The sequence below is a fragment of the Coregonus clupeaformis genome, chromosome 4 (assembly GCF_020615455.1).
Source record: "Coregonus clupeaformis isolate EN_2021a chromosome 4, ASM2061545v1, whole genome shotgun sequence".
Taxonomy (NCBI): domain Eukaryota; kingdom Metazoa; phylum Chordata; class Actinopteri; order Salmoniformes; family Salmonidae; genus Coregonus; species Coregonus clupeaformis.
In genome coordinates this window covers 7,250,287-7,277,000 of record NC_059195.1, presented here as the reverse complement: position 1 = coordinate 7,277,000, position 26,714 = coordinate 7,250,287, and the positions used below count along the sequence as shown (strand labels likewise).

The window sequence follows — 26,714 nt, the reverse complement described above, 5'->3', positions numbered from 1 at the left end:
TTTAAATTATATGAGCAAAAAAGATTCCATTTTATTTGGAACGACAAGTCAGACAAAATTAAACGGGCCTATTTATATAATTAATATGAATTCGGAGGGCAGAAATGATTAAATATTAAAGCATTAGACCTCTCATTTAAGGCTTGAGTCATACAAAAGTTATACTTCCAAACTCGTTCTCTGTCAGATTAGTAAGAATGTCTCACCCCATGAATGACCTTTTTCCCTTTATTCAGATTATAACCTCTCACTTTCAGTTATTTGAAAATGAAATAATCTCCAAAATATAGCTATTTTTCAAACAAGCCATAGAAATGTGGTTGCAATTTCAGTTTAATCCACCAGAAAAGACAGAACAAATATAACAACAAATATTATGGTTAAAATCAAATATACTAATTGATAAAAAAAACATTTAAAAAATTGTTTGAATTCCAACATTTACCTGGAATTAACTCAGCAAATAGCACTATTGGGTGACTTAACCTTTTTTACGTGAGTTCTAAATATTTCTAACGGTCACCCCAGCGTGAGTTGTTTTATACACGTGATGTCAGAATGCACTCACTGATCCAAAATGTGATTGTTACGCAACAGGACAGTTAACACGTGCTGCCTGCTAATTATCTATAGGCTATGTTTCAACTTGTCAATTTCAAATTATTTTCTAACAAGTTTTATTTTCTAACAACAGTTTGAATTGAGGTGTGTTCCGCCTCCTCATTTGTTCACATAGAAGTAGGCCATTTCAGCGTTGTCGACAAATTATGTTTGAGGGTTTACTGAGCCGGACAAACTTCTCTCTTCGAGGAGAGCCCACACACTTCACCAATGTTCCCGCAGATCAAGTATGCAGACATTTGCGCAGTCTTGCAAGAATTGGCACATTTTCTGGCTGGTGCTCGCATTGATGCATTGTTGTTTTCCTTACAAATAATAACAAATAATAACTTTGGACATGAATGATTGTAGACGACACATCTCCTTCAACATGCATACTGCAAACAGACCAAACTCACATTGTCTCCTCTTATTATCTTTGGTTGATGCGAAAAAACAAACATGGCGACGCGCACAAACTACCCATCGTCGGATTACTTTCGATTTCTATAAAGTGTTTTACTCAGTTATTTTGATATTTGGTGAGCTCACACGTGATGTGATTAAATATAAATAGAAACGGCTATTAGCAAATTCATATTGTGGTTTCTGACAGCCGAGAGTTATTTAAATATGACCACTTGTGTTACGTCAATCTTTCCTCAGTTAGCGCTAGGACTAACGTAGCCTACATTTTCTGGTATGGATGATTGTGTATGCTGTCGCTACTTCTGTGAATGTCTGAACATTGCATCCAAAAAAAAAATGGTCACATTCAGGACATACCTTTGTAAGGACTGTGTTTGTGCAAAAAAAATTCTGTGAAAAAACAGTGTGGCTAGCTTAAATGCTGACTGTTGCGTCAATCGAAACTGGAGTCAAAAGTTTGGACACACCTACTCATTCAAAGGTTTTTCTTTATTTTTACAATTTTTTATATTGTAGAATAATAGTGAAGACATCAAAACTATGAAATAACACATATGGAATCATGTAGTAACCAAAAAAACTGTCAAACAAATCAAAATATATTTTATATTTGAGATTCTTCAAATAGCCACCCTTTGCCTTTGACAGCTTTGCACAGTCTTGGCATTCTCTCAACCAGCTTCATGAGGTAGTCACCTGGAATTCATTTCAATTAAAAGGTGTGCCTTCTTAAAAGTTAATTTGTGGAATTTCTTTCCTTCTTAACGCATTTGAGCCAATCAGTTGTGTTGTGACAAGGTAGGGGGGTATACAGAAGATAGCCCTATTTGGTAAAAGACCAAGTCCATATTATGTCAAGAACCGCTCAAAAAAGCAAAGAGAAATGGCAGTCCATCATTACTTTAAGACACGAAGGTCAGTCAATCCGGACAATTGCAAGAACTTTGAAAGTTTCTTCAAGTGCAGTCGCAAAAACCATCAAGCGCTATGATGAAACTGGCTCTCATGAGGACCACCACAGGAATGGAAGACCCAGAGTTACCTCTGCTGCAGAGGATAAGTTCAGAGTTACCAGCCACAGAAATTGCAGGCCAAGTAAATGCTTCACATTTCCAACCGCCGTGTCTTTGTGAGATGCGGTGTGGGTGAACGGATGATCTCCGCATGTGTAGTTCCCACCGTAAAGCATGGAGGAGGAGGTGTTATGGTGTGGGGGTGCTTTGCTAGTGACACCGTCTGTGATTTATTTAGAATTCAAGGCACACTTAACCATCATGGCTACCACAGCATTCTGCAGCGATTCGCCATCCCATCTGGTTTGGGTTTAGTGGAACTATCATTTATTTTTCAACAGGACAATGACCCAACACACCTCCAGCCTGTGTAAGGGCTATTTGACCAAGAAGGAGAGTGATGGAGTGCTGCATCAGATAACCTGGCCTCCACAATCCCCCGACCTCAACCCAATTGAGATGGTTTGGGATGAGTCGGACGGCAGAGTGAAGGAAAAGCAGCCAACAAGTGCTAAGCATATGTGGGAACTCCTTCAAGACGTTTGGAAAAGCATTCCAGGTGAAGCTGGTTGAGAGAATGCCAAGCGTGTGCAAAGCTGTCATCAAGACAAAGGGTGGCTATTTGAAGAATCTCAAATATAAAATATATTTTGATGTGTTTAACACTTTTTTGGTTACTACATGATTTCATATGTGTTATTTCGTAGTTTTGATGTCTTCACTTTTATTCTACAATGTAGAAAATAGTAAAAATAAAGAAAAGCCCTTTAATGAGTAGGCGTGTCCAAACCTTTGACTGGTACTGTATAGAAATATATATTTTATACATTTACAAAAAAAATATATGGGGGATTGGAAATGATGCAGACAATTACATTGATGGAAGCCACAATCAATCTGCAATATTAAAGCTGATCTACCCCCTAAAACAAGTGTTGTGTCCAGTGTGTGTGCGCGCACAAGGGTGCGTGTGTGCGTGCATGAGTGTATTCGCATGTGCATGTGTGGGTGTCAGTGTGCACATTCATTTGTGTGCATGATGTGTGCGCGTGTGTGTGTGTGTGTATGTGTGTGTGGTGAACTAACATCTTTTCCCACTGGCCACTGAAATAGTAATTACCAAGCGTCATGCTCTGAGGGACGATTGTTGTGTTAGATTGTTCCAAACCGTTTGATACTTCACTGCACTTTCCCTGCTCCATCTCACAGCCACTCTCACAAATAAAATTAACCCCTAAGCTAACATGCAGGTAATGATGATAGTATTTGATGGTGATAGTAATCCTAGCATGTAGCAACACTAGCAGTGTGTTAACATTTACATGCACGTGTGTTCTACCATAGACTCTGTGTATGTGTTTGGGATTGTGGGGGTAGTATGGTTGCATGTGCCTGCAGACATGTTGCTCAGTGACCCATTCTTCCTCTGGTCTCTAGCCTTGAGCCAGACCTGCAGGGACACACATGGTAAGGCATGAGCCCACAGCAGAGCCAAGCACATACACACACACAGAGGGAGAGAGAAAGAGGGGAAAGAAAGAGCGGGAGATAGAAAGAAGGAAAGAGAGCAACCAACGGATACAGAGGCAGAGTGAGAGAAAGCTAGACTTAAACGTTGAAAGAGAGAGAGAGAGAGACAGAAATAGAGAGAGAAATAGAAAGAGGCGAAAGAGAGAGAGCGGGAGAGAGAGAGAGAGAAGAGAGAGACGAGAGAGAGAGAAAGAGAAAGAAAGATATAAGAAAGAAAGAGAGAGAGAGAGAGAGAGAGAGACGAGAAAGAGAGAGAGAGAGAGAGAGAGAGAGAGAGAGAGAGAGAGAGAGAGAGAGAGAGAGAGAGAGAGAGAGAGAGAGAGAGAGAGAGAGAGAGAGGAATGGTGCTCCTACCAGATTGGATGTGGTTGAGGCCAGATGGCTTCAGAAGTTCCAAGGGCTGCTCTTTCCTGGGCAGTCCATCTGCAGGGGAGAGAGAGGAAGGAGAGTCCGTTTCAAATATGGTCCGCAGCATCGATAACAAAGGGGAACGTGTATAACCTACTGAGGCCCAGCTAAAAGACTACATATCCCAGAGAGAGAGAGAGAGAGAGAGAGAGAGAGAGAGAGAGAGAGAGAGAGAGAGAGAGAGAGAGAGAGAGAGAGAGAGAGAGAGAGAGAGAGAGAGAGAGAGAGAGAGAAAGATAAGGAGAGAGGGGAAGCCAGGGATGATGGAGGTAGAGAAAACCAGTTGAATGAGGATGAGGAGAGGAAGAGGAGGCTTCTGCCCAGCCTAGTGCTGCAACACAGTTGGAGCCGCATGTGTTCAGCGTTCTGTTATGACTTAAATGTGATTGGTTCAGTGTCTGCACCGAGAGAGAAAGGGGGAGGGAGAGAAGGGAGAGAGGGGGAGGAGGGAGAAAGAGGCATGTAAAAATAAACTAATGTGGATCGAGTATGCAGGCACCTACGTACGCTACTACTGTTTAAACAAACACAAGCATGTCTCGCATGTTTGCACGTGCACACACGTGCGTCCATGCACACACACACACACACACACCACACAGAGACATACATGGGTGCGCATGCACACACACAGTAGGGTGGGTGTTGCTGAGGATGATAGTTATAGTGGTAACATGAAAAGGCATTGGATCAGCTCAGGAAAGACCTGGCTATAAATAGACCAGTGGGGGAGCGGGGAGACACACACACAGTACTCGACCATCACACACATATAAATGACATGATCAAGCAAGCCAAAAACACACTGATTGGCTAACAAAAACGGGAGACAGTAAAACATTGTTGGACTTTACAGCATAAAGATAGAGACAGACTTTTCCCACTCACACAGCTCAGTGGAGAAAAATATACTGTATATAGCACTGAATAACAAGTCTGTGAACTCACTATCACCAGACTGGTGGTGACACCCTCCCTGCTGGCTCAACACCTGTCACAGCGGCTCTCCAAAACAAACCACTGTCCCCATCCTTTCCTTTCCTTCTCCTCCTCTATCCCTCTCTCCTTCCCTCCCTTCATCCATCCATCCACAATGACGAGTAACTAATTCTAAATTGACCCGAAAGCATGAAAGTAAGCGCGAGTGCAATTTCTCCAAAACGGGGCTCGTCTGTGAAGGACGTGTGATGCCAAAGCATGGGCTGACTGAAAAGCAGTCTATTTCTGGGCGTACTAGTCTACCGAAAAGACAGAAACACTCACACTTCGTACCTCTCATCCGCTCTCCCACTACCACTGCTTCAGTCTCATTGCTTTGACTAGCCCATCAAACCACCTTAGTACGAGGCAGACAGCCAGGGGTGAATCAAGTAAAGGGAGGGCACAGTGTTTAATATAGTAGACATCCAGTGTGATGCTCTTGTCCCCGTGGCAAAGCATCTACAGTATATCACCTTTTGACATTTAAAAATGTCTATGTGTACACAGACACACAAACAAACACACACGTGGCCTGTGTGGTCCAGCGGTTACAGCCACGGACCCCGGCACACATGTATGCCAGAGTCAGGGTGGGTTCGAATCACTGGCCCCCTTTCTTTTCAACACTTTACTATCTCTTCAAAAAAGCAAAACAATTGCCAAAGGAGTGACTACAAAAAAACTATTCACACATGCACATACAAGCACACGCATAGGCCTGTAACTGACACTCCTGTATTGAGATGTGAGCAGAGCTTTATCAACAGAGCCGCTGTGGGAGATAGCCTGGCTATAATGGCTGGACAATGCACAAGTAAAGTAGGTATACACACACACACACAGACAGCTTTGTTTTTATGGGTTGCACGGCACTATTTTCAGCCCATCCAGACTGCGGTCATGATTAATATATAATGGAGGGTGAGGAGGGGAGATTAAACATTCATATCACACACACACACACACACACACTAGCTAATACACACACTAACTTACTAATACACACACATCCTTCTCACACACCCATCTCCAAACTCACACACACACACCTTCGAGCACACCCACACACATGCACACACACCTCTCAGACAAATACGCACACTAACACACACACACCCTCTCCTCCACACAAACACGTTGCATGCCTTCCCCTCTGCTGAAAAATAAGGATGGTAGGAAGATGAAAGCAAAGAGAAAGAGGAGAGACAACAAAGAGCTGGGGTGTGTGTGTGTGCGTGTCTGTGTGTGTGAGTGTGTGTGTGTGTGTGTATGCGTGCGCATGCATGTGTGTGTTGTGTGTGTGTGTGTGTGTGTGTGTGTGTGTGTGTGTGTGTGTGTGTTGGCAGGGCTATTTTTGGAGGGCCTGGTGGAGCAGACGGGCCCTGATGCCTGCGATGCCATAACAGCATTTTAATTAGCCAAGAGAGCAGAGAGGGGACACGCCACGCATCACTAACCAGCAGCCAACGCCAGGGGACACGGGCAAACCAGGAAGCGCACACACACACACACACACAGAAAAACACACACATATATATATGTTCTCGTATGCACGGCGCACACACACACGTGACATGATACACTACTTTACGGTACTTAAGATGTTCAAGTGACAAACTTCACTTGTGTCTCACTGCAAAAAGATGCATCTTATTGTGTGTGTGCGTGTGTGTGTGTGTGCGCAAGTATGTTTGTCTGCCGCAAATATAAGTCCTACTGCAGTGTCGTTACAGAGAAGGATTAGACACATTTGGATGGCAGAGATGTAAGAATAGTCGATGAGTAGCATTTGTGTGTGTGTATTAGTGGGGTGGCAGTGGCAGATGGCAGAAAGATGACACCAAAGCCTGATGGGCCGGAGGAGGACTGGCCCGTCTGTCTCTCTCACACACACACGCGCACACACAAACACCCCTTCCAGATAAGCTCCTAATTGTAATCTAACTGCACTTCTGTCCCTCCAATGCCTTCCATTCCCTTTCTGAGAGTTTGTAACAACTACACCTTATGTGACACAACAATGAAAGAGGGAGGGAGAAAAAGGGAGAGAGAGAGAGAGAGAAAGAGAATGAAAGTATGAGAGAGAAAATAACGGAAAGAGACCAGAGAGAGAGAGAGTGAGAGAGAGAGAGCGAGAGAGACAGAGAACACGGGAGAAAGTGTGTGAGAGAGCGAGCGAGTGAGCGAGAGAGAGAGAGAGAAAGAGAGAGAGCGAGAGAGAGAGAGAGAGAGCACGGGTGAAATAGTGTGAGAGAGAGCGAGAGAGAGAGAGAGAGAACGGGGGAGAGAGAGAGAGAAAGACAGAGATATGTGTGTGCCATGAGGGGGAGCGAGGCAGCAGGGAGGAGGACGCATTTTCTTTTCATTAAGGCGGTGGAGTGCATTTGAACCTTGACCCCTGACAGACAGGGGAGGAAGAGAGGGCCGTGAAGGGGCAGGTGGCCGACAAACACTACAGCCCGCTGAGAGCACATCATATTTTCCACGGCAACCGGAGTAAACACAGACCAGAGATACTGGTGTGTCCTCAGGAAGCCTCTCACTCAACCTCTCTCTCTCCTTAATGAAATATCAAACAGAAGACCTTCTGAAAGAGGAGGGAGGGAGGGAGGGGAATGGAGGAAGGAAGGGAGAGGGTGTGGGGAAAGAGACAGAGAGAGAGAGAAAGGACAAGAGAAACAAACACATACAAACAGACACACATTCATGCACACACACACACACTGTTTGGACCTCGCTAAGTATCTGATGGACAGATGGCTTTCACTACTCAAAATAGAAAATAACAACCTATACAAAGCTGAGCTGACCTGGAGCACAAACAAACTGTTTTTTGTTTCAGTCCTGTCACATTTTTGCCTGGCTACCCAAACTCCTTGCTCCGGCCAAACGCTACGCCACGCCCACGGATGTTAGTTTCTTCTACGCAATGAGTCTGGATCTGAGTACCTCCCCAACGATTTCTAGAATGCAAACACATTCTAACCGTTCTGATTGGTCCCATAAACTGATGGGTTGGGCCAGAGCACACGTGGGTAAAGTGGCATTTAGAAAATGTGTCATTGGCTTTGAGTGTAAACACCCCTCATTTTGACATCAACACAAACAACTTAAATAATGGCAACCTAAGACTGAAGTATGTAGCGAACGATAGAGCAGCGAAAGAATTCAGCTTGATTCATCAGGCAAGTCCCATTTATTTCAAATGTTTGTCTGTTCAATTTTGTGCACTGTGAGGGCTATCTAATGGACAGGAAATGTCACCTTGAGTTTCAAATGTCACGATTCCACATATTAGTAAGGTTATCATAACCACTCGGTTGGCAAAGAGCTCTACTTTTCTAGGACAAGCACGTAAGAAAAGGACAATTGTGTATAATGCAATGGTAGGTAAAGTAACCGTTATGACTGTGAAAAAAAAAAAATGCTTCTGTGATGTTCCAACTGCATATGAGGCGGGGCATGTTGACAATCAGCCACTCAATGGAGCAATCATCCAAAACAAAGCAGGTCAGCTTCTGGCTGAGTGGACAGATCTTAATCTTGACAGGACAGAGATCCTATAGCCCGAAGAATCCAATGGCCCCCTTGAGATTACAAGCACACCAAATAAATTAAGGTCAGGATTCAGCGAAAAGGCAGAGACAGGCATGTGTGTGTGTTGTGTTGTTTGAGAGACTGTGTATGTATGAGATTTTTAAATAGCCCATATAAAGGCTATTAGTGGCAGGACCCTCAGCGGTCACCTTGCTCAATAAATAGCCATATTCCTGAGGCTTGAGTCATAGGGAGGGGGTAGAGGATGGATGCATTAGCTGAATGACCATATATCCACCATCCAGTATATCCCCGGCCACTCTGACTGACCGCTAGGCTAATGGCCAACTGACTGGGGATCAGTTCTTGCTTTTAGATGCACTGTAGATGTCAACACTGATTTCTTCTCAGCACTTCAAAAATGTACCAATAACAATACTTCTCCATCCATTCCAGGCTGACCAGTCTGTAAGTGTTGTATTGAGGAGCTGTCCCGACCGCAACGCACGAGATGTGCTTTTAAGAGGGAAAGACATTGTGCTTTTAGAATAACAGCAATGCTCAGGGAACTATGATGGATGTGGGTCATGTTGGTGTAGCAGTGGTCGTAAGAGAAAGCATTGCTGGACAAAGGAGCATATTCTGTGTGTGTGTGTGTCTAGACCTACATGGATTAACATGGATGTGCTCCGTATGGCCAGTGAGGGGTGTCTGTTCCAAATTGACCACACTGACAGGACACAGGCTGGTCGGGCAGGAAGTAGAGGGGGGACGGGGGGCACTCCTGCCAGGCGAGACCACCCCACTGGGCACACAGCCGTTGTAGCTCAAGTGGAGCCCCCCGATCCAACATACATACAGACAGAGACACATGCACACACACAAAAACACAGGTTGTGCGCACACACACACACTAACACCAACCCACCCACACATAACCTCAACACTCCAACAGCTCACACTTACACCTGATAGACCAAAGAACAGGAGCCAAGCTGCCCCTCCCCTCTCCTCCTCCCTCCCTCTCCCCCAGCCTCAACCAGTCTCTCCTGTACAACCAACACATGGTGGCCAACCTGTCTCCCCAGTGCAGGCCAGACTGGACAACCCAACCATGATGGCTGGCTGCCAGCCAGACCAATCTACACACAGTAACCAAAACTCAGGCACCAGACAGGTGTAATCAATACAGTGATAGTGCCACCCTGTCTTCCACTCATATTGCTTATAGGTAGTTCAGATCTAATCTGCAGATACCAAAGGGAAAGACGCTAGTAGTTGTTTTGGCCTCTGCATAGATGCACAGACACAGACACACACACACCGATATAGCATACACACAGACACACACACACACACAATTCTGTGGACCGACAAGGATTGTGCTTGCTCTGTCAGACTCCTCTCCACACCCCTCCACTAAAACCACTTGTTTATGTTTCGGTCATGTTCACAAACTACTTAGCGGCCCCTCGATGCATTCCTAGTCCAGACGAGAGGCCACACCCAGCCTCACTACATCTCAGGATTTTCATCACTGCTCCGCTCTAAGATGGGAGGGGACTGTAGGCTAGGAGGAGAGGAACTAGAGGCCATCTAGCTCCCCCCCCCTCACCCCCCTCTAACATACCCTGCCTTTAGAACGTACAGTAAGTAGATACTCCATATGGAGTAGCGGCAGCAGGCTTGTCTCCCCAAAGGAGCAAGGGGATCCCTCCAAAACTCAAGAACGGCCCCATCAAAAAGGGTAGTGGGGTGTCTTTAAAGCACCCTGGAGAGGATCTGCCAAGGAGTCGAGGACACTGGAGGACTTAATGGGCTATTAGCAGGGAAGGGGCCTTCTGTTGGTCGGGAGGCTGAAGAGAAGGCTCCTCTAGCAGGCATCCATCAGCCGTCCATCAGCATCTCTGGAGGTGCTAGCATTAGCACGGGCTAACGGACAGGGGAGAGAGAGCAAGGGGACGGAGAGAGGGCGCGGAGTGGGAGTAGAAGGGGAGGGGGGTGAGTGGAAAGGTACGAAGGAGATGGATGAGGAGAGGGTGAGAAGAGAGGCATGCGGAGAGAGTAAGAGGGATGAAGAGTGTAGAATCTCTTTTTAACAATAAACCTTGGACAAGGACAGTAAACCTTGCCTCTAGGATTAGTTATCATGGCTACAGAACTACACAAAGTTACCATGTCTCTCTTTCTCTCTGTGTTTCCATATTTCGCTCACTCTCGTTCTTTTTCTGTGTTCTTTTTTTATTTCTTTGCTTCAGAGAAAAAGGGGACCACAGATGACTGTATGAAAAGAAATGGACATGACCACTGTGGTTACAAAGCACTTTGCACTGTGAAGCTAAATGTACCTCCTTTTGCAGATGATAACCTATATTTAAACAAGCACCCCTAGCTTTCTAAAATTGTGGTCGGACGCCCGTGTACGGGTATGATTTCCTGACATGCAACATCATGTAGAAGTGGCGCTTCTGAAAGTAATTTATTCTCACACTCAACTCTAGGCATTGTCTAATGTTGAATAGTATGTCTCTAACATGCTGCAAATCATCTATTCTGCATATTAACACATGAAAAAATTTACAGACATATGTAGACACATATGTTTTTACATATACACTACCAGTCAAAGGTTTGGACACACCTACTCATTCAAGGGTTTTTCTTTACTTTTACTATTTTTTACATTATACAATATTAGTGAAGACATCAAAACTAGGAAATAACACATATGGAATCATGTAGTAACCAGAAAAGTGTTAAACAAATATAATAAAAAATAGATATTTTATATTTGAGATTCTTCAAAGTAGACACCCTTTGCATTGATGACAACTTTGCACAGTCTTGGCATTCTCTCAACCAGCTTCATGAGGTAGTCACCTGGAATGCATTTAAATTCACAGGTGTGCCTTCTTAAAAGTTAATTTGTGGAATTTCTTTCCTTCTTAATGTGTTTGAGCCAATCAGTTGTGTTGTGACAAGGTAGGGGGGTATACAGAAGATAGCCCTATTTGGTAAAAGACCAAGTCCATATTATGTCTAGAACAGCTGAAATAAGCAAAGAGAAATGGCAGTCCATCATTACTTTAAGACATGAAGGTCAGTCAATTCGGACAATTGCAAGAACTTTGAAAGTTTCTTCAAGTGCAGTCGCAAAAACCATCAAGCGCTATGATGAAACTGGCTCTCATGAGGACCACCACAGGAATGGGAGACCCAGAGTTACCTCTGCTGCAGAGGATTAGTTCATTAGAGTTACCAGCCTCAGAAATTGCAGCCCAAATAAGTTCAAGTAACAGACACATCTCAACATCAACTGTTCAGAGGAGACTGTGTGAATCAGGGCTTCATGGTCGAATTGCTGCAAAGAAACCACTACTAAAGGACACCAATAAGAATAAGAGACTTGCTTGGGCCAAGAAACACAAGCAATGGACATTAGACCGGTGGAAACTTGTCCTTTGGTCTGGAGTCCAAATTGGAGATTTTTGGTTCCAACCGCCGTGTCTTTGTGAGACGCAGTGTGGGTGAACGGATGATCTCCGCATGTGTAGTTCCCACCGTGAAGAACGGAGGAAGAGGTGTGATGGTGTGGGGGTGCTTTACTGGTGACACTGTCTGTGATTTATTTAGAATTCAAGGCACACTTAACCAGAATGCCTACCACAGCATTCTGCAGCGATACGCCATCCCATCTGGTTTGGGCTTAGTGGGACTATCATTTGTTTTTCAACAGGACAATGACCCAACACACCTCCAGGCTGTGTAAGGGCTATTTGACCAAGAAGGAGAGTAATGGAGTGCTGCATCAGATGACCTGGCCTCCACAATCCCCCGACCTCAACCAAATTGAGAAGGTTTGGGATGAGTCGGACCGCAGAGTGAAGGAAAAACAGCCAACAAGTGCTCAGCATATGTGGGAACTCATTCAAGACTGTTGGAAAAGCATTCCAGGTGAAGCTGGTTGAGAGAATGCCAAAAGTGTGCAAAGCTGTCATCAAGGCAAAGGGTGGTTATTTGAAGAATCTCAAATATAATATATATTTTGATTTGTTTAACACTTTTTGGTTACTACATGATTCCATTAGTGTTATTTCGTAATTTTGATCTTCCCTATTATTCAACAATGTAGAAAATAGTAAAAATAAAGAAAAACCCTTGAATGAGTAGGTGTGTCCAAACCTTTGACTGGTACTGTATTTTTATTTTTTACTTATCTATTTTTTACTTAACACTTATTTTTCTTAAAACGGCATTGTTGGTTAAGGGCTTGTAAGTAAGCATTTCACTGTAAGGTCTACATCTGTTGTATTCGGCGCATGTGACAAATACAATTTTATTTGAACACAGAAAACACACACCCACTCACACAGGTGTTAGCTTTGCGGAAACAGCTCACGTTCTAACCATTACCTTCACTTAGTATTGATATTCCTAGAATGCTGTGTACTGCTTTTTTCTAAAGGGCACAGACAATGGAGCGGATATACAGTGTGTCTGTGTGTGTGTATCTGTGTGTCTGTCTGTGTGTGTGTCTGTGTGTGCGTGTCTGTGTGTGTTTGTGTGTGCATGCAATGAATCATGTCTGTAGGTAGGTATACATCGGTGAGACGTACAGAAAGTGTGAGTTACTGCCTCTGTTCCCTGGATGAACACGCCTTTCCGCTGGTTGACACATTCACACACTAGTTTGAACTAGCATTTACAGTAATATTTCTAATGAATGTGACTAATCTTAGATGGAAAGGCATGAACAATCAAAACAGAAATGCACTCAATCATAAGGATGTAAAGGTTCAACAAGAACACTGTTCAGTTCAGTGTGTGTGTGTGTGTGTGTGTGTGTGTGAGACTCTCTAATCTACAGGCATTTCTCAGGAAAGAAAATGGTATCCAAGCAGAGTTCTGATTAAAAGACATCCACTACTTAGCCCTTGTCCTCCAGACAATTAACAGTGGGATCGCACTTTCCAGGCACACACATTTACAATACACACATCTACCAGTTACTAATCAACAATACCCCCATACACCACACACAGATGTGCAAACAAATTCAATCTCTCACATTGTGCATACTACACAGACATCTCTTACATACATGAACCTCAACCAGGAGTGAATGTGAAAAGCTTTATTGAAATGTGCTTTATGAAACGAACAAGTTCACACACACACACACATCACAAATATAGATCACATACAGTACCAGTCAAAAGTTTGGACAAACCTACAAATTACATGTTTTTTCTTTATTTTTACAATTTTCTAAATTGTAGAATAATAGTGAAGACATCAAAACTATGAAATAACACATATGGAATCATGTAGTAACCAAAAAAAGTGTTAAACAAATCAAAAAATATTTTATATTTGAGATTCTTCAAAGTAGCCACCCTTTCCCTTGATGACAGCTTTGCACAATCTCGTTATTCTCTCAACCAGCTTCATGGAACGCTTTTCCAACAGTCTTGAAGGAGTTGCACTTGTTGGCTGCTTTTCCTTCACTCTGCGGTCCAACTCAACCCAAACCATCTCAATTGGGTTGAGGTCAGGTGATTGTGGAGGCCAGCGTTGTCTTGGCTGTGTGCTTAGGGTTGGGAAGAGAGACATCGTGGATCCAGACAGCCAGCACACAGTTACTGGGGAGAAAACAGACAAGGAGAAGAGGAAGTGCTTTGAGAGACTAGTCAAAGATCATGTCACCTCTACCTTACCTGCCACCCTAGACCCACTTCAATTTGCTTACCGCCCCAATAGATCCACAGACAATGCAATCGCCATCGCACTGCACACTGCCATATCCCATCTGGACAAGAGGAATACCTATGTAAGAATGCTGTTCATTGAATATAGCTCAGCATTCAACACCATAGTACCCTCCAAGCTCATCATTAAGCTTGAGGCCCTGGGTCTGAACCCCGCCCTGTGCAACTGGATCCTGGACTTCCTGACGGGCCGCCCCCAGGTGGTGAAGGTAGGAAACAACACCTCCACTTCGCTGATCCTCAACACTGGGGCCCCACAAGGGTGCGTGCTCAGCCCCCCTCCTGTACTCCTTGTTCACCCATGACTGCGTGGCCAAGCACACCTCCAACTGAATCATCAAGTTTGCAGACGACACAAGAGTAGTAGGCTTGATTACCAACAATGACGAGACAGCCTACAGGGAGGAGGTGAGGGCTCTGGGAGTGTGGTGCCAGGAAAATAACCTCTCACGCAACGTCAACAAAACAAAGGAGATGATCGTGGACTTCAGGAAACAGCAGAGGGAACACCCCACTATCCACATCGACGGGACCGCAGTGGAGAGGGTGAAAAGCTTCAAGTTCCTCAGTGTACACATCACTGACAAACTGAAATGGCCCACCCACACAGACAGTGTGGTGAAGAAGGCGCAACAGCCCTCACAAACTTTTACAGATGCACAACTGAGCGCATCCTGTCGGGCTGTATCACCACCTGGTACGGCAACTGCACCGCCCACAACCGCAGGGCTCTCCAGAGGGTGGTGCGGTCTGCCCAACGCATCACCGGGGGTAAACTACCAGCCCTCCAGGACACCTACAGCTCCCGATGTCACATGAAGGCCAAAAAGATCATCAAGGACAACAACCACCCGAGCCACTGCCTGTTCAACCCGCTATCAACCAGAAGGCGAGGTCAGTACAGGTGCATCAAAGCTGGGACCGAGAGACTGAAAAACAGCTTCTATCGCAAGGCCATCAGACTGTTAAATAGCCATCACTAGCACATTAGAGGCTGCTGCTGCCTATTGAAATCACTGGCCACTTTAAGAAATGGAACACTAGTCACTGTAATAATGTTTACATATCTTGCATTACTCATCTCATATGTATATCTGTATTCTATACTATTTTACTGTATCTTAGTCTATGCCGCTCTGACATTGCTCGTCCATATATATATATATATATATATACAGTGAGGGAAAAAAGTATTTGATCCCCTGCTGATTTTGTACGTTTGCCCACTGACAAAGAAATGATCAGTCTATAATTTTAATGGTAGGTTTATTTGAACAGAGAGAGACAGAATAACAACAACAAAATCCAGAAAAACGCATGTCAAAAATTTTATAAATTGATTTGCATTTTAATGAGGGAAATAAGTATTTGACCCCCTCTCAATCAGAAAGATTTCTGGCTCCCAGGTGTCTTTTATACAGGTAACGAGCTGAGATTAGGAGCACACTCTTAAAGGGAGTGCTCCTAATCTCATCTTGTTACTTGTATAAAAGACACCTGTCCACAGAAGCAATCAATCAATCAGATTCCAAACTCTCCACCATGGCCAAGACCAAAGAGCTCTCCAAGGATATCAGGGACAAGATTGTAGACCTACACAAGGCTGGAATGGGCTACAAGACCATCGCCAAGCAGCTTGGTGAGATTATTCGCAAATGGAAGAAACACAAAAGCACTGTCAATCTCCCTCGGCTTGGGGCTCCATGCAAGATCTCACCTCGTGGAGATGCAATGATCATGAGAACGGTGAAGAATCAACCCAGAACCTCACAGGAGGATCTTGTCAATGATCTCAAGGCAGCTGGGACCATAGTCACCAAGAAAACAATTGGTAACACACTACGCCGTGAAGGACTGAAATCCTGCAGCGCCCGCAAGGTCCCCCTGCTCAAGAAAGCACATATACAAGGCCGTCTGAAGTTTGCCAATGAACATCTGAATGATTCAGAGGAGAACTGGGTGAAAGTGTTGTGGTCAGATGAGACCAAAATCGAGCTCTTTGGCATCAACTCAACTCGCCGTGTTTGGAGGAGGAGGAATGCTGCCTATGACCCCAAGAACACCATCCCCACCGTCAAACATGGAGGTGGAAACATTATGCTTTGGGGGTGTTTTTCTGCTAAGGGGACAGGACAATTTCACCACATCAAAGGGACGATGGACATGGCCATGTACCGTCAAATCTTGGGTGAGAACCTCCTTCCCTCAGCCAGGGCAGTGAAAATGGGTTGTGGATGGGTATTCCAGCATGACAATGACCAAAACACACGGCCAAGGCAACAAAGGAGTGGCTCAAGAAGATGCACATTAAGGTCCTGGAGTGGCCTAGCCAGTCTCCAGACCTTAATCCCATAGAAAATCTGTGGAGGGAGCTGAAGGTTCGAGTTGCCAAACGTCAGCCTCGAAACCTTAATGACTTGGAGAAGATCTGCAAAGAGGAGTGGGACAAAATCCCTCCTGAGATGTGTGCAAATCTGGTGGCCAACTACAAGAAACGTCTGACCTCTGTGATTGCCAACAAGGGTTTTGCCACCAAGTACTAAGTCATGTTTTGCAGAGGGGTCAAATACTTATTTCCCTCATTAAAATGCAAATCAATTTATAACATTTTTGACATTTGTTTTTTTTGATTTTTTTGTTGTTATTCTGTCTCTCACTGTTCAAATAAACCTACCATTAAAATGATAGACTGATCATGACTTTGTCAGTGGGCAAATGTCAAAATTTGATTTGATTTGACCATGCTTCACCATAGGGATGGTGGCAAGTTTCCTCCAGATGTAACGCTTGGCATTCAGGCCCAAGAGTTCAATCTTGGTATCTTCAGACCAGAGAATCTTGTTTCTTATGGTCGGAGAGTCCTTTAGGTGCCTTTTGGCAAACTCCAAGCGGGCTGTCATGTGCCTTTTACTGAGGAGTGGCTTCCTTCTGGCCACTCTACCATAAAAGGCCTGATTGGTGGACTGCTGCAGAGATGGTTATCCTTCTGGAAGGTTCTCCCATCTCCACAGAGGAACTCTGGAGCTCTGTCAGAGTGACCATCGGGTTCTTTGTCACCTCCCTGACCAAGGTCCTTCTCCCCCGATTGCTCAGTTTGGCCGGGTGGCCAGCTCTAGGAAGAGTCTTGGTGGTTCCAAACTTCTTCCATTTAAGAAAGACGGAGGCCACTGTGTTCTTGAGGACCTTCAATGCAGCAGAAATGTTTTGGTACACTTCCCCAGATCTGTGCCTCAACACAATTCTGTCTCTGAGCTCTATGGACAATTCCTTCGACCTCATGGCTTGGTTTTTGCTCTGACATGCACTGTCAACTGTGGGACCTTATATAGACAGGTGTGTGCCTTTCCAAATCATGTCCAATCAATTGAATTTACCACGGGTGGACTCCAATCAAGCTGTAGAAACATCAAGGATGATCAATGGAAATAGGATGCACCTGAGCTCAATTTCGAGTCTCATAGCAAAGGGTCTGAATACATATGGAAATAAGGTATTTCTGTTTTTAATTTTTAATACATTTGAAAACATTTCTAAAAACCTGTTTTCACTTCGTCATTATGCGGTATTGTGTGTAGATTGATGAGGATTCTTATTTATTTTATCCATTTTAGAATAAGGCTTTAACGTAACAAAATGTGGAAGAAGGGAAGGGGTCTAAATACTTTCTGAATGCATTGTAGATATGCCGATAGTGGACAACCTTGTTTTACTTCTCTTTACAGTTTATTACTTTCTGAGAAGTAGCCATTATTTACTATTTTACACCTAAGGTTACACCTAGGGTTACCAAAAAAGCCATATTACGACCAATGTGTTGTGATAATTGCGTTGTTTGCTCGATAACCTGATGATTCATGTGCCTTGCGACCGTGATATATAGGCCGGAATACTTATACGTTATTTCTGTTTTTCATTTTTAATACATTTGCAAAAAAATCTAAAAACCTGTTTTTGCTGTGTCATTATGGGGTATTGTGTGTAGATTGATGAGGGAAAAACATTATGTAATCAATTTTAGAATAACGCTGTAACGTAACAAAATGTGGAAAAGGGGAAGGGGTCTGAATACTTTCCGAATGCACTGTATATACACACACACACACACACACATACCATGCCACTCTGGAATAACGCTACGAACAGCTCATCTAGGCTCTTGGCTTAGACACAGTCTGTGGCTGTCTCTCTGGCCCTACTGTCTGATGGAGCAGACCAAGTGGGGGGAAAGGGTGAGGGGGTGCGGTGGGGGGAACACAGCAACCCACAGCCCCAGGTGCTCGGGGAAGAAGAGCGAGACTCCAAGAATAGCTTCGCATGCTGTGCTGCCCAGCCAGGAGGCAGAGCACAAACAAGTGGCCGCCAAGCCGTCTGGATTAAACAACATGCCCTTAGCCTGGCACTCCCTGATACCCCAGGGCTGACTGGCTGTTGTTCCCCCTTTACCCCTCCACCATGCACCCCGCATTGCTACCATACAGAGCACTGAGGATATTACATTTAGATTTTAGTCATTTAGCAGACGCTCTTATCCAGAGCGACTTACAGGAGCAATTAAGGTTAAGTGCCTTGCTTAAGGGCACATCAACAGATTTTTCACCTAGTCGGCTCGGGGATTAGAACCAGCGACCTTTCGGTTACTGGCACAACGCTCTTATCCACTAAGCTACCTGCTGCCCACCTCTCCATCCCTCTTTCTCCACTGGGGAACGATCAGGGCTGGCTCTCTAATGACATGCATCCAGGGGAGAACTTTAAAGCCACTCCTAGCGCCGACACAGAGGCCTCTGCAAATCCCTGGGTACCACCCAGTCTCTACTAATCCAACCCCTCAACCACCACCACGTCAATCCAACGCACGTGACAGGACGGGGGTGAACACCCTGAAGTTGACTTGTTTCCAGATGGCCCTCGTTCCCATTTCAGTTCCCGTTCGCTTACTGACAGACTTCCTAAGCAGGGAATATCCCAGGGTGTTTCACAGAGTTCCTATGTTTTCCACTGTGGCACAGTTTTGGCACTGCTACAGTACCTACAGCAGGTTGTTACTGTGGCCTTGAAAATGTATAGAGCTTTGTACACAACAGAAGTTCAGTTGGAGTACTTTATTTACTTGGAAGGCTCTATTCAGAGCAACTTCAATGGGGTAATCTTACTGCAGCAAATGTTCTATTCATGAAGCCAAGTGTTGCATACTGATTGAACTACAGTATGTATTTATACTCGACAGTGAACATACCAGTATCAAAGATTTTGACAGTGTTCTGATTCTCCACGGTTCTCCAGAAGTGTGCACTTGTTCACTCCCACTCATGCATTTAAAATGAAGGGATTGGTACAAGCATGCCTGGATGGAGTTTCCACCATATTCCTTACACCAGTCCTTTCCTTTTCAATCAATGAGGGAGAGTGTACAAATGCACACTTTGGGAGAAGGGTAGCCATTGACTTTACTACAGAAGCAGACTGGAGTACAACAAAAACCTCTCATTACACGTCTAAACCCCTTGTTATATCTACTCTTACAATTTTGACACAATAAGCTTGGAAAGAGGATACGATACAAACATCAACATGTAAACATTAGTATGGCCACCTTATCAGTTTTGAGCATACCCCCAAAAATGATGTGGCCCAGTTGTGTTTGCATTTTACAGATTGTGACCCACTTTCTATGCGTAATCCGCCAACATTTCAAACTCTCTTTCTTCGGAATTCAAGGCCCTAGGTAATAGCTCAGCTCAGGAGAGGGGGATTCAAGGCACAGCAACAAGGCCAAAGGGTATGAGAAGGAATCAAAACAGGCCTGCCGTCTCCACTTTATCTTGCACTTCTGCTTCTATAGGCCAGATATGATCAGGAAAGAGAGGGAGTAGAGCAGTGTGAAAGAGAGGGTCTGGAGGAGCAGTGAAGAGAGGACAGGAGAGCAGAGCTAGAAAAGTAGAAAGACTGCCAGGCCAGAAAACCTGCCTTTGGAGCACGCCACGCAAGCTGGAGCATTTTACAATAACCCACCACATTCCAAGTAATTAGCCAAGAATTTCTTACATATGGCTCTCTCTGACGTCAATACTGTACCATCCAAGATTGTCCTATTTTTTATTTGTTTTGCAACTGGCATTGCGTAATGCTGCTTTTGTGAGCTGCTCTTGGCCTGGGTGATACATTGGTGCAGGGGGTGGGCCGTGGCGGGAGCACACTGACCTCAATCTAACTGACCATTTCATTTAGGAGGCTGGTGTGTGTGTGTGTGTGCGTGTGCGTGTGCGTGTGTGTGTGTTTGTGTGTGTAGACTTGGTGGGTTACCAACATGAGAGATACTGTACATGCCCAGACATATCTCCTCTGTGAAATTCATGACAAGCTCTTATCCTTGGGAAATTCCGCACAAACAAATAACTCGGCACAAACACAGCGGAAGTTACGGAGGCTAAAATAGATCCCCATCGAACATTCTGACTGTGTCATGACATTCACTTACATTGTAAGCCCAGGGGTTTTTAAATGGATGTGTCATAATAAGTAGCCTAGATGTGCAGGGTAGATTTGCCGGTGGAAACGGAGACAATAAAACAAATGAGATCAATGAATGATCTGTGTGTCGGACGGCAGCGGCGAGAAGCGCGTGGGAGGGTTTGCTCTATTGCTCTCAGGCTCTGGTTCTGATGTCATGTACACCAGGAAGGGGGATTATCAGTAATCACCCTCACTCACTCAGGTTTTAGGAGGAGTTTGCAGAGGATTACTTTCCCATCTGATGCCAAGTGGATTGCTGCGTTATCATTATGATTATGATTATCTTCCTTATGTAGGCCAGTGTGTGTGGCTGTTTTTTTCACTGCTTGGGAGGAAAGGCAATGGTGCAGATGCACAGGCAGAGAAAGATTGTTGGCAGGATTAATGGCACATGTACGCACAACTAGCCGATTCGACAAGGACAGGGTAAAGACACTTTATTTGACAGTGTCACTATGACATGGACAGGACAGTGTCAAAAACATAACATAAACTGTCAATCATATGAACTTGAGTACACCCGAAAACTGTTAAAATGGTCCTTGAGTGGTCCTTAAGTAACCACATTTCAACCCCAGTGGGTCCAAAACTTTGCTTTAGCCAAGCTCATTTCACATGATAAAAATTATGTCATTGACTTTGGTTCCATTTGTGAACAAACATTTTAATTTACCCCCTCACTTCAAAACGTACATATATTTACTTGGCAATGGCTCAGTTTACTGTGTTGATTCTGAATTATACTTATTGTTCTCACTCTGTAGTTGCAGAAGAGTGATTGCCAGAGTCGGAACCTGGTTTAAGTGTTTGCTCTCCCTCGTCTAGATGTGCTCTGAGCAGGATTGGCTGGGATTCTGCTTGAGCCCCATTTGTAGATGCATAGATCCCATGCCATCAGATGTCAACAAGCTATTAAGACGATTTAATCCACTTGTGTGAATAGACGAAAGTCCCCTGATCGCGATTGTCATTGGCACTGCTTAGAAAGCAAGCCACCAGACAGCCAGATGAGTTGGTTTAACAGTACAATGACAAGGTCATACCTTGAGGACCAATTTGAATGCTTGTGCGTCACTGGAGCTTGATGTAAAATATATATTTTAGGAATACAAACATTTCTTATATCTTCTCCTGAGTGCAATGAAAAAGAGATTGGCCAAAATCCACTCTCCACCGGTGTTACCGTTAAACCACCCAATTCCTTTTAAAACCAACGGTAATGTCTAAGCCTTACTTTGTAAACCAGTTCCTCCTCCTAAAGCTGGAGAACTCAAACCGGTAATTAGGCAGATATCGGGTGTTATAAACACAGGGGGAAACAGGTAGGACATCTCTAGGATTCTCTCATATTTTAATGTTGTCTCAGTGTAGGCATTCTAACTAAGAGGTTCACATTATCATGATGATGAGGAGTCAGCCGTAAGACTACAGCAAGGTGTTCCCAACTAGGCACTCAATTACTAGTTGGTTCACATCTACTCTTGCCGCAATTCCTCGCATCCTCTCCCCTCACCTCCTTTTCAACCGTATCCAAGGTCCCTCCACTCGTACCTTCTTCTCCAGGTTGTGTATAACCAAGCAAAGATGAATTGAGAAATAGGCTAGCCTTAGGGACCAGAGCCGTATTCAAAAAGCTTCTCAGAGTAGGAGTGCTGATCTAGGTTCAGGTCTCCCCTGTCCGTGTTATCTTATTCATTGTGATCTTCAAGATAAAATCTGATCCTAAATCAGCACTCCAACTCTGAGACGCTTGGTACATACATCCCCAGTTGACTATGTGCTAGCCGGGGGTCACCAAGCTATAGAGAGAAAATGCTTTGTTCCCCCGATCCCAGACGCGGTTCAAAGAGCCATTCAAGCAGGCTGTCGTAACAAGGCATACTGACACATTATGAGCAATTTTTTCTTGTCAAAGAACCGTCAAAGTCCTAATAAATGCCCCTGGCTAGCACTGAAGACACACATACCACCTGGGCTCACACGAAACAAAAATAACAACGGGAGCAAAGTGAGAGAGCCTCGCTTTATGTCATTGGATCGCTTCCTACACCAATTCCCTTCCTCTAATTACAATTAAAATCAGCATCCTTGCTTGCGTGCTCCGAAGCCTACACTGCAAAGGGCCCAGAATGGCTTGTTTGTTTACTGCGACCCTATTGACAAAAGGAGCTTGATCATAGCAAGCTCAGGGTTAGAGTCTTTTCTTAAATCTTCTTTCTCCCAGAGAAGAGTTTAGTCTTGCTTTCCCAAGGTATGGAGAGAGAGCCTGGAAGGGACAGTGCCTAAACTGGAGGTGGTGGCCTTCCTAATGGGACAACTCTGAGAGGACGTAGAGGGGGGACCAGAAGTAAAGACGAGAAACATGGCTCCACATAGAAACAAACAAACAGACATGCGCACACACACGCACACACTGCCACAAACACCAATTGCTACACACATGCGCACACACAATATTTATTTTACATTCCCCTCAGAGCCGGAGGGTTTAGACCCAATATGACCACTCCTGCCATTGACGTCAACGGGGGAAGAGCGGCCTGGCGATTACACAGTGTAAGCGGCGTAAGCCGGGGATGATTGTTTACGTAGGTCATCACCATTGTCATTACTATCAAGGCATTATTTCATCAGATAATGCAACAAGGGTCTTGATCTTCCATGGATGTAATACTGCAGTAAAATGATGCTGGTGATAGCTCCGGAGTGGTGCAGTGGTCTAAGGCACTGCATCGCAGTGCTAGCTGTGCCACCAGGCTCTGGGACAGCGCACAATTGGCCCAGCGTCGTCCAGGGTAGGGGAGGGAATGGCCGGCAGGGATGTAGCTCAGTTGGTAGAGCATGGTGTTTGCAACGCCAGGGTTGTGGGTTCGATTCCCATGGGGGGCCATTATGAAAAATAACAAAATTATGTATGCACTCACTAACTGTAAGTCGCTCTGGATAAGAGCGTCTGCTAAATGTAAATGATCTTGATGATTCCCTTGGTGTTTCTTTGGGGAGCATGGCTTTGGATTTCTCTAATCCATTCTACTTTTACATTTGAGTCATTTAGCAGACGCTCTTATCCAGAGTGACATACAGGAGCAATTAGGGTTAGGTGCCTTGTTCATTGGCACAGACACATTTTTCACGTAGTCGGCTTGGGGATTCGAATCAGAGACCTTTCGGTTACTGGCCCAATGCTCTTAACCGCTAGGCGACTTGCCACCTAAGGCCAATGGCCTCTTTTGACCAACACAATCTAAATGCATGACTATGAAAACATGCAAATGACGTGCAACTCAACCCAATCGCAACAGCATTTAGAAAATGTTTTCCCCACATAGGGCTGTTGCGGTGACCGTATTACCGCCACACCGGCGGTCACGAGTCATGAAGGCAGTCAAATTCCACATGACCGTTCAGTCACGGTAATTAGGCTCTTCCAAGCTCTGCTGATGCTGCTGGTCATTAGTAGCCTACCAAACTTGCTAACTGCCTGGTACTCAACACTCTTGTCACGGTGTCAGTGTAATGCGGTAGACGAAGTCAGGCGCAGGACACAGAACTCAAAGAAAACGTATCTTTACTAAAACACGTAAAGAAACAATAAACCTCCACGCAGGGAGGAATAAACCTGCTCACCAACGACATCCGAAAACAAACAACAAACACGCACAGAACACAAATGGGAGCCACAGGGTTAAATAGGGGCGGAGTAATTACAAGATGGGCAACAGGTGTGAAACAATCTGACAACAACAGGTAGACATAGAACATAGATCGGCAGAAGCTAGTACTCCGGTGACGACGGACGCCGAAACCTGCCCGAGCAAGGAGGAGGGGCAGCCTTGGCAGAATCCGTGACAGTACCCCCCCCGACGCGCGGCTCCAGCCGTGCGTCGACACCGGCCTCGGGGACGGCCAGGAGGACGCGGCGCGGGGCGAGTGGGATGATTGCGGTGGAAATCCCTCAACATGGAGGGATCGAGGATGTCCCTCCTAGGAACCCAGCACCATTCCTCCAGACCGTACCCCTCCCACAGCACGAGATACTGCAGGCCCCCCACCCGATGCCTCGAATCCAATATGGAACGAACCGAGTACGCCGGTGCCCCCTCGATGTCCAGCGGGGGCGGAGGAACCTCCCGTCTCTCAGACTCCTGGAGTGGACCAGCTACCACCGGCCTGAGGAGAGACACATGGAACGAGGGGTTAATACGATAATTAGTAGGAAGTTGTAACCTATAACATACCTCGTTCAATCTCCTCAGGACTTTGAATGGCCCCACAAACCGCCGACCCAGCTTCCGGCAGGGCAGGCAAAGGGGCAGGTTTCGGTTTGAGAGCCAGACCCGGTCCCCCGGTGCATACACCGGGGCCTCACTGCGGTGGCGGTCGGCGCTCGCCTTTTGCCGCCTGATGGCCCGCTGCAGACGTACATGAGCAGCGTTCCAGGTCTCCTGCGAGCGCCGAAACCACTCGTCCACCGCAGGTGCCTCGATCTGGCTCTGATGCCAAGGTGCCAGGACCGGCTGATAACCTAATACACATTGGAATGGAGAAAGGTTAGTGGAGGAGTGGCGGATGGAGTTCTGGGCTATCTCTGCCCAGGGGAGAAAAACCGACCACTCCCCCCGCTGGTCCTGGCAATACGACCTCAGAAACCTACCCACCTCCTGGTTGACTCTCTCCACCTGCCCGTTACTCTCGGGGTGAAATCCTGAGGTCAGACTGACCAAGACTCCCAGAAGTTCCATGAACGCCCTCCAAACCCTAGAGGTGAACTGGGAACCCCGATCAGACACTATATCCTCAGGTACCCCGTAGTGCCGGAAGACGTGTGTAAATAGGGCCTCAGCCGTTTGTAGGGCCGTAGGGAGGCCGGGCAGCGGAATGAGGCGGCAGGACTTAGAAAACCGATCCACAACGACCAGGATCGTGGTGTTCCCTTGTGAGGGGGGAAGATCCGTCACGAAGTCCACCGATAGGTGGGACCATGGTCGTTGTGGAACGGGTAGGGGTTGCAATTTCCCTCTGGGCAGGTGTCTAGGAGCCTTACACTGGGCGCACACCGAGCTGGAGGAAACATAAACCCTCACGTCCTTAGCTAAGGTGGGCCACCAGTACTTCCCACTAAGACAGTGCACTGTCCGACCTATGCCAGGATGCCCAGAGGAGGGTGACGTGTGAGCCCAATAGATCAACCGATCGCGGACATCCAGCGGTACGTACACACGACCCTCTGGACACTGGGGAGGAGAGGGTTCGTCACGCAATGCCCGCTCGATCTCCGCGTCAACCTCCCACACCACCGGTGCCACCAGACACGACGCCGGAAGTATGGGAGTGGGCTCCATGGAACTCCCCTCCGTGTCATACAGTCGGGACAGAGCATCTGCCTTAGCGTTCTGGGAACCTGGCCTGTAAGAAAGGGTGAAAACAAAACGGGTGAGAAACATGGACCACCTTGCCTGGCGAGGGTTTAATCTCCTCACTGCCCGGATGTACTCCAGATTGCGGTGGTCAGTCAAAATGAGAAAAGGGTGTTTAGCCCCATCAAGCCAATGTCTCCACGCTTTCAGAGCTTCGACCACAGCCAACAGCTCCCAGTCCCCCACATCATAGTTGCGCTCCGCCGGGCTAAGCTTCTTCGAAAAGAAGGCACAGGGGCGGAGTTTAGGTGGTGTACCTGAGCGCTGAGACAGTACAGCGCCTATTCCAGCCTCGGACGCATCCACCTCAACCGTGAAGGCTAAGGAGGGGTCCGGATGAGCCAGCACTGGAGCCGAGGTAAACAGGTCCTTCAGACGACTAAAAGCCCTGTTCGCCTCAGCTGACCACCGCAGACGCACCGGCCCCCCCTTCAGTAACGAGGTAATGGGAGCTGCTACCTGACCAAAGCCCCGGATAAATCTCCGGTAGTAATTGGCAAAACCCAAAAATCGCTGCA

The 26,714-nt window shown here is 45.8% G+C and overlaps 1 protein-coding gene and 1 long non-coding RNA gene across 3 annotated transcripts in view; both read right to left on the bottom strand.

Annotated features, from left to right (window-relative positions):
* Positions 1–4,130, bottom strand: part of hdac4 (histone deacetylase 4) — a 198,068-nt gene extending 193,938 nt beyond the window's left edge. For both annotated transcript variants that reach the window (XM_041862710.1, XM_041862719.1), the window contains exon 1: positions 3,927–4,130. In XM_041862710.1, the coding sequence (XP_041718644.1) occupies positions 3,927–4,047 (121 nt within the window). In that variant the 5' untranslated portion in view covers positions 4,048–4,130. The remainder of the gene's footprint in view (positions 1–3,926) is intronic.
* A 9,908-nt stretch (positions 4,131–14,038) lies between these two features.
* The window catches only part of LOC123482643, an 81,371-nt gene continuing 68,695 nt past the window's right edge, over positions 14,039–26,714 (bottom strand). The window contains exon 3 of the long non-coding RNA XR_006657816.1: positions 14,039–14,140. This is a non-coding gene — a long non-coding RNA (uncharacterized LOC123482643). The remainder of the gene's footprint in view (positions 14,141–26,714) is intronic.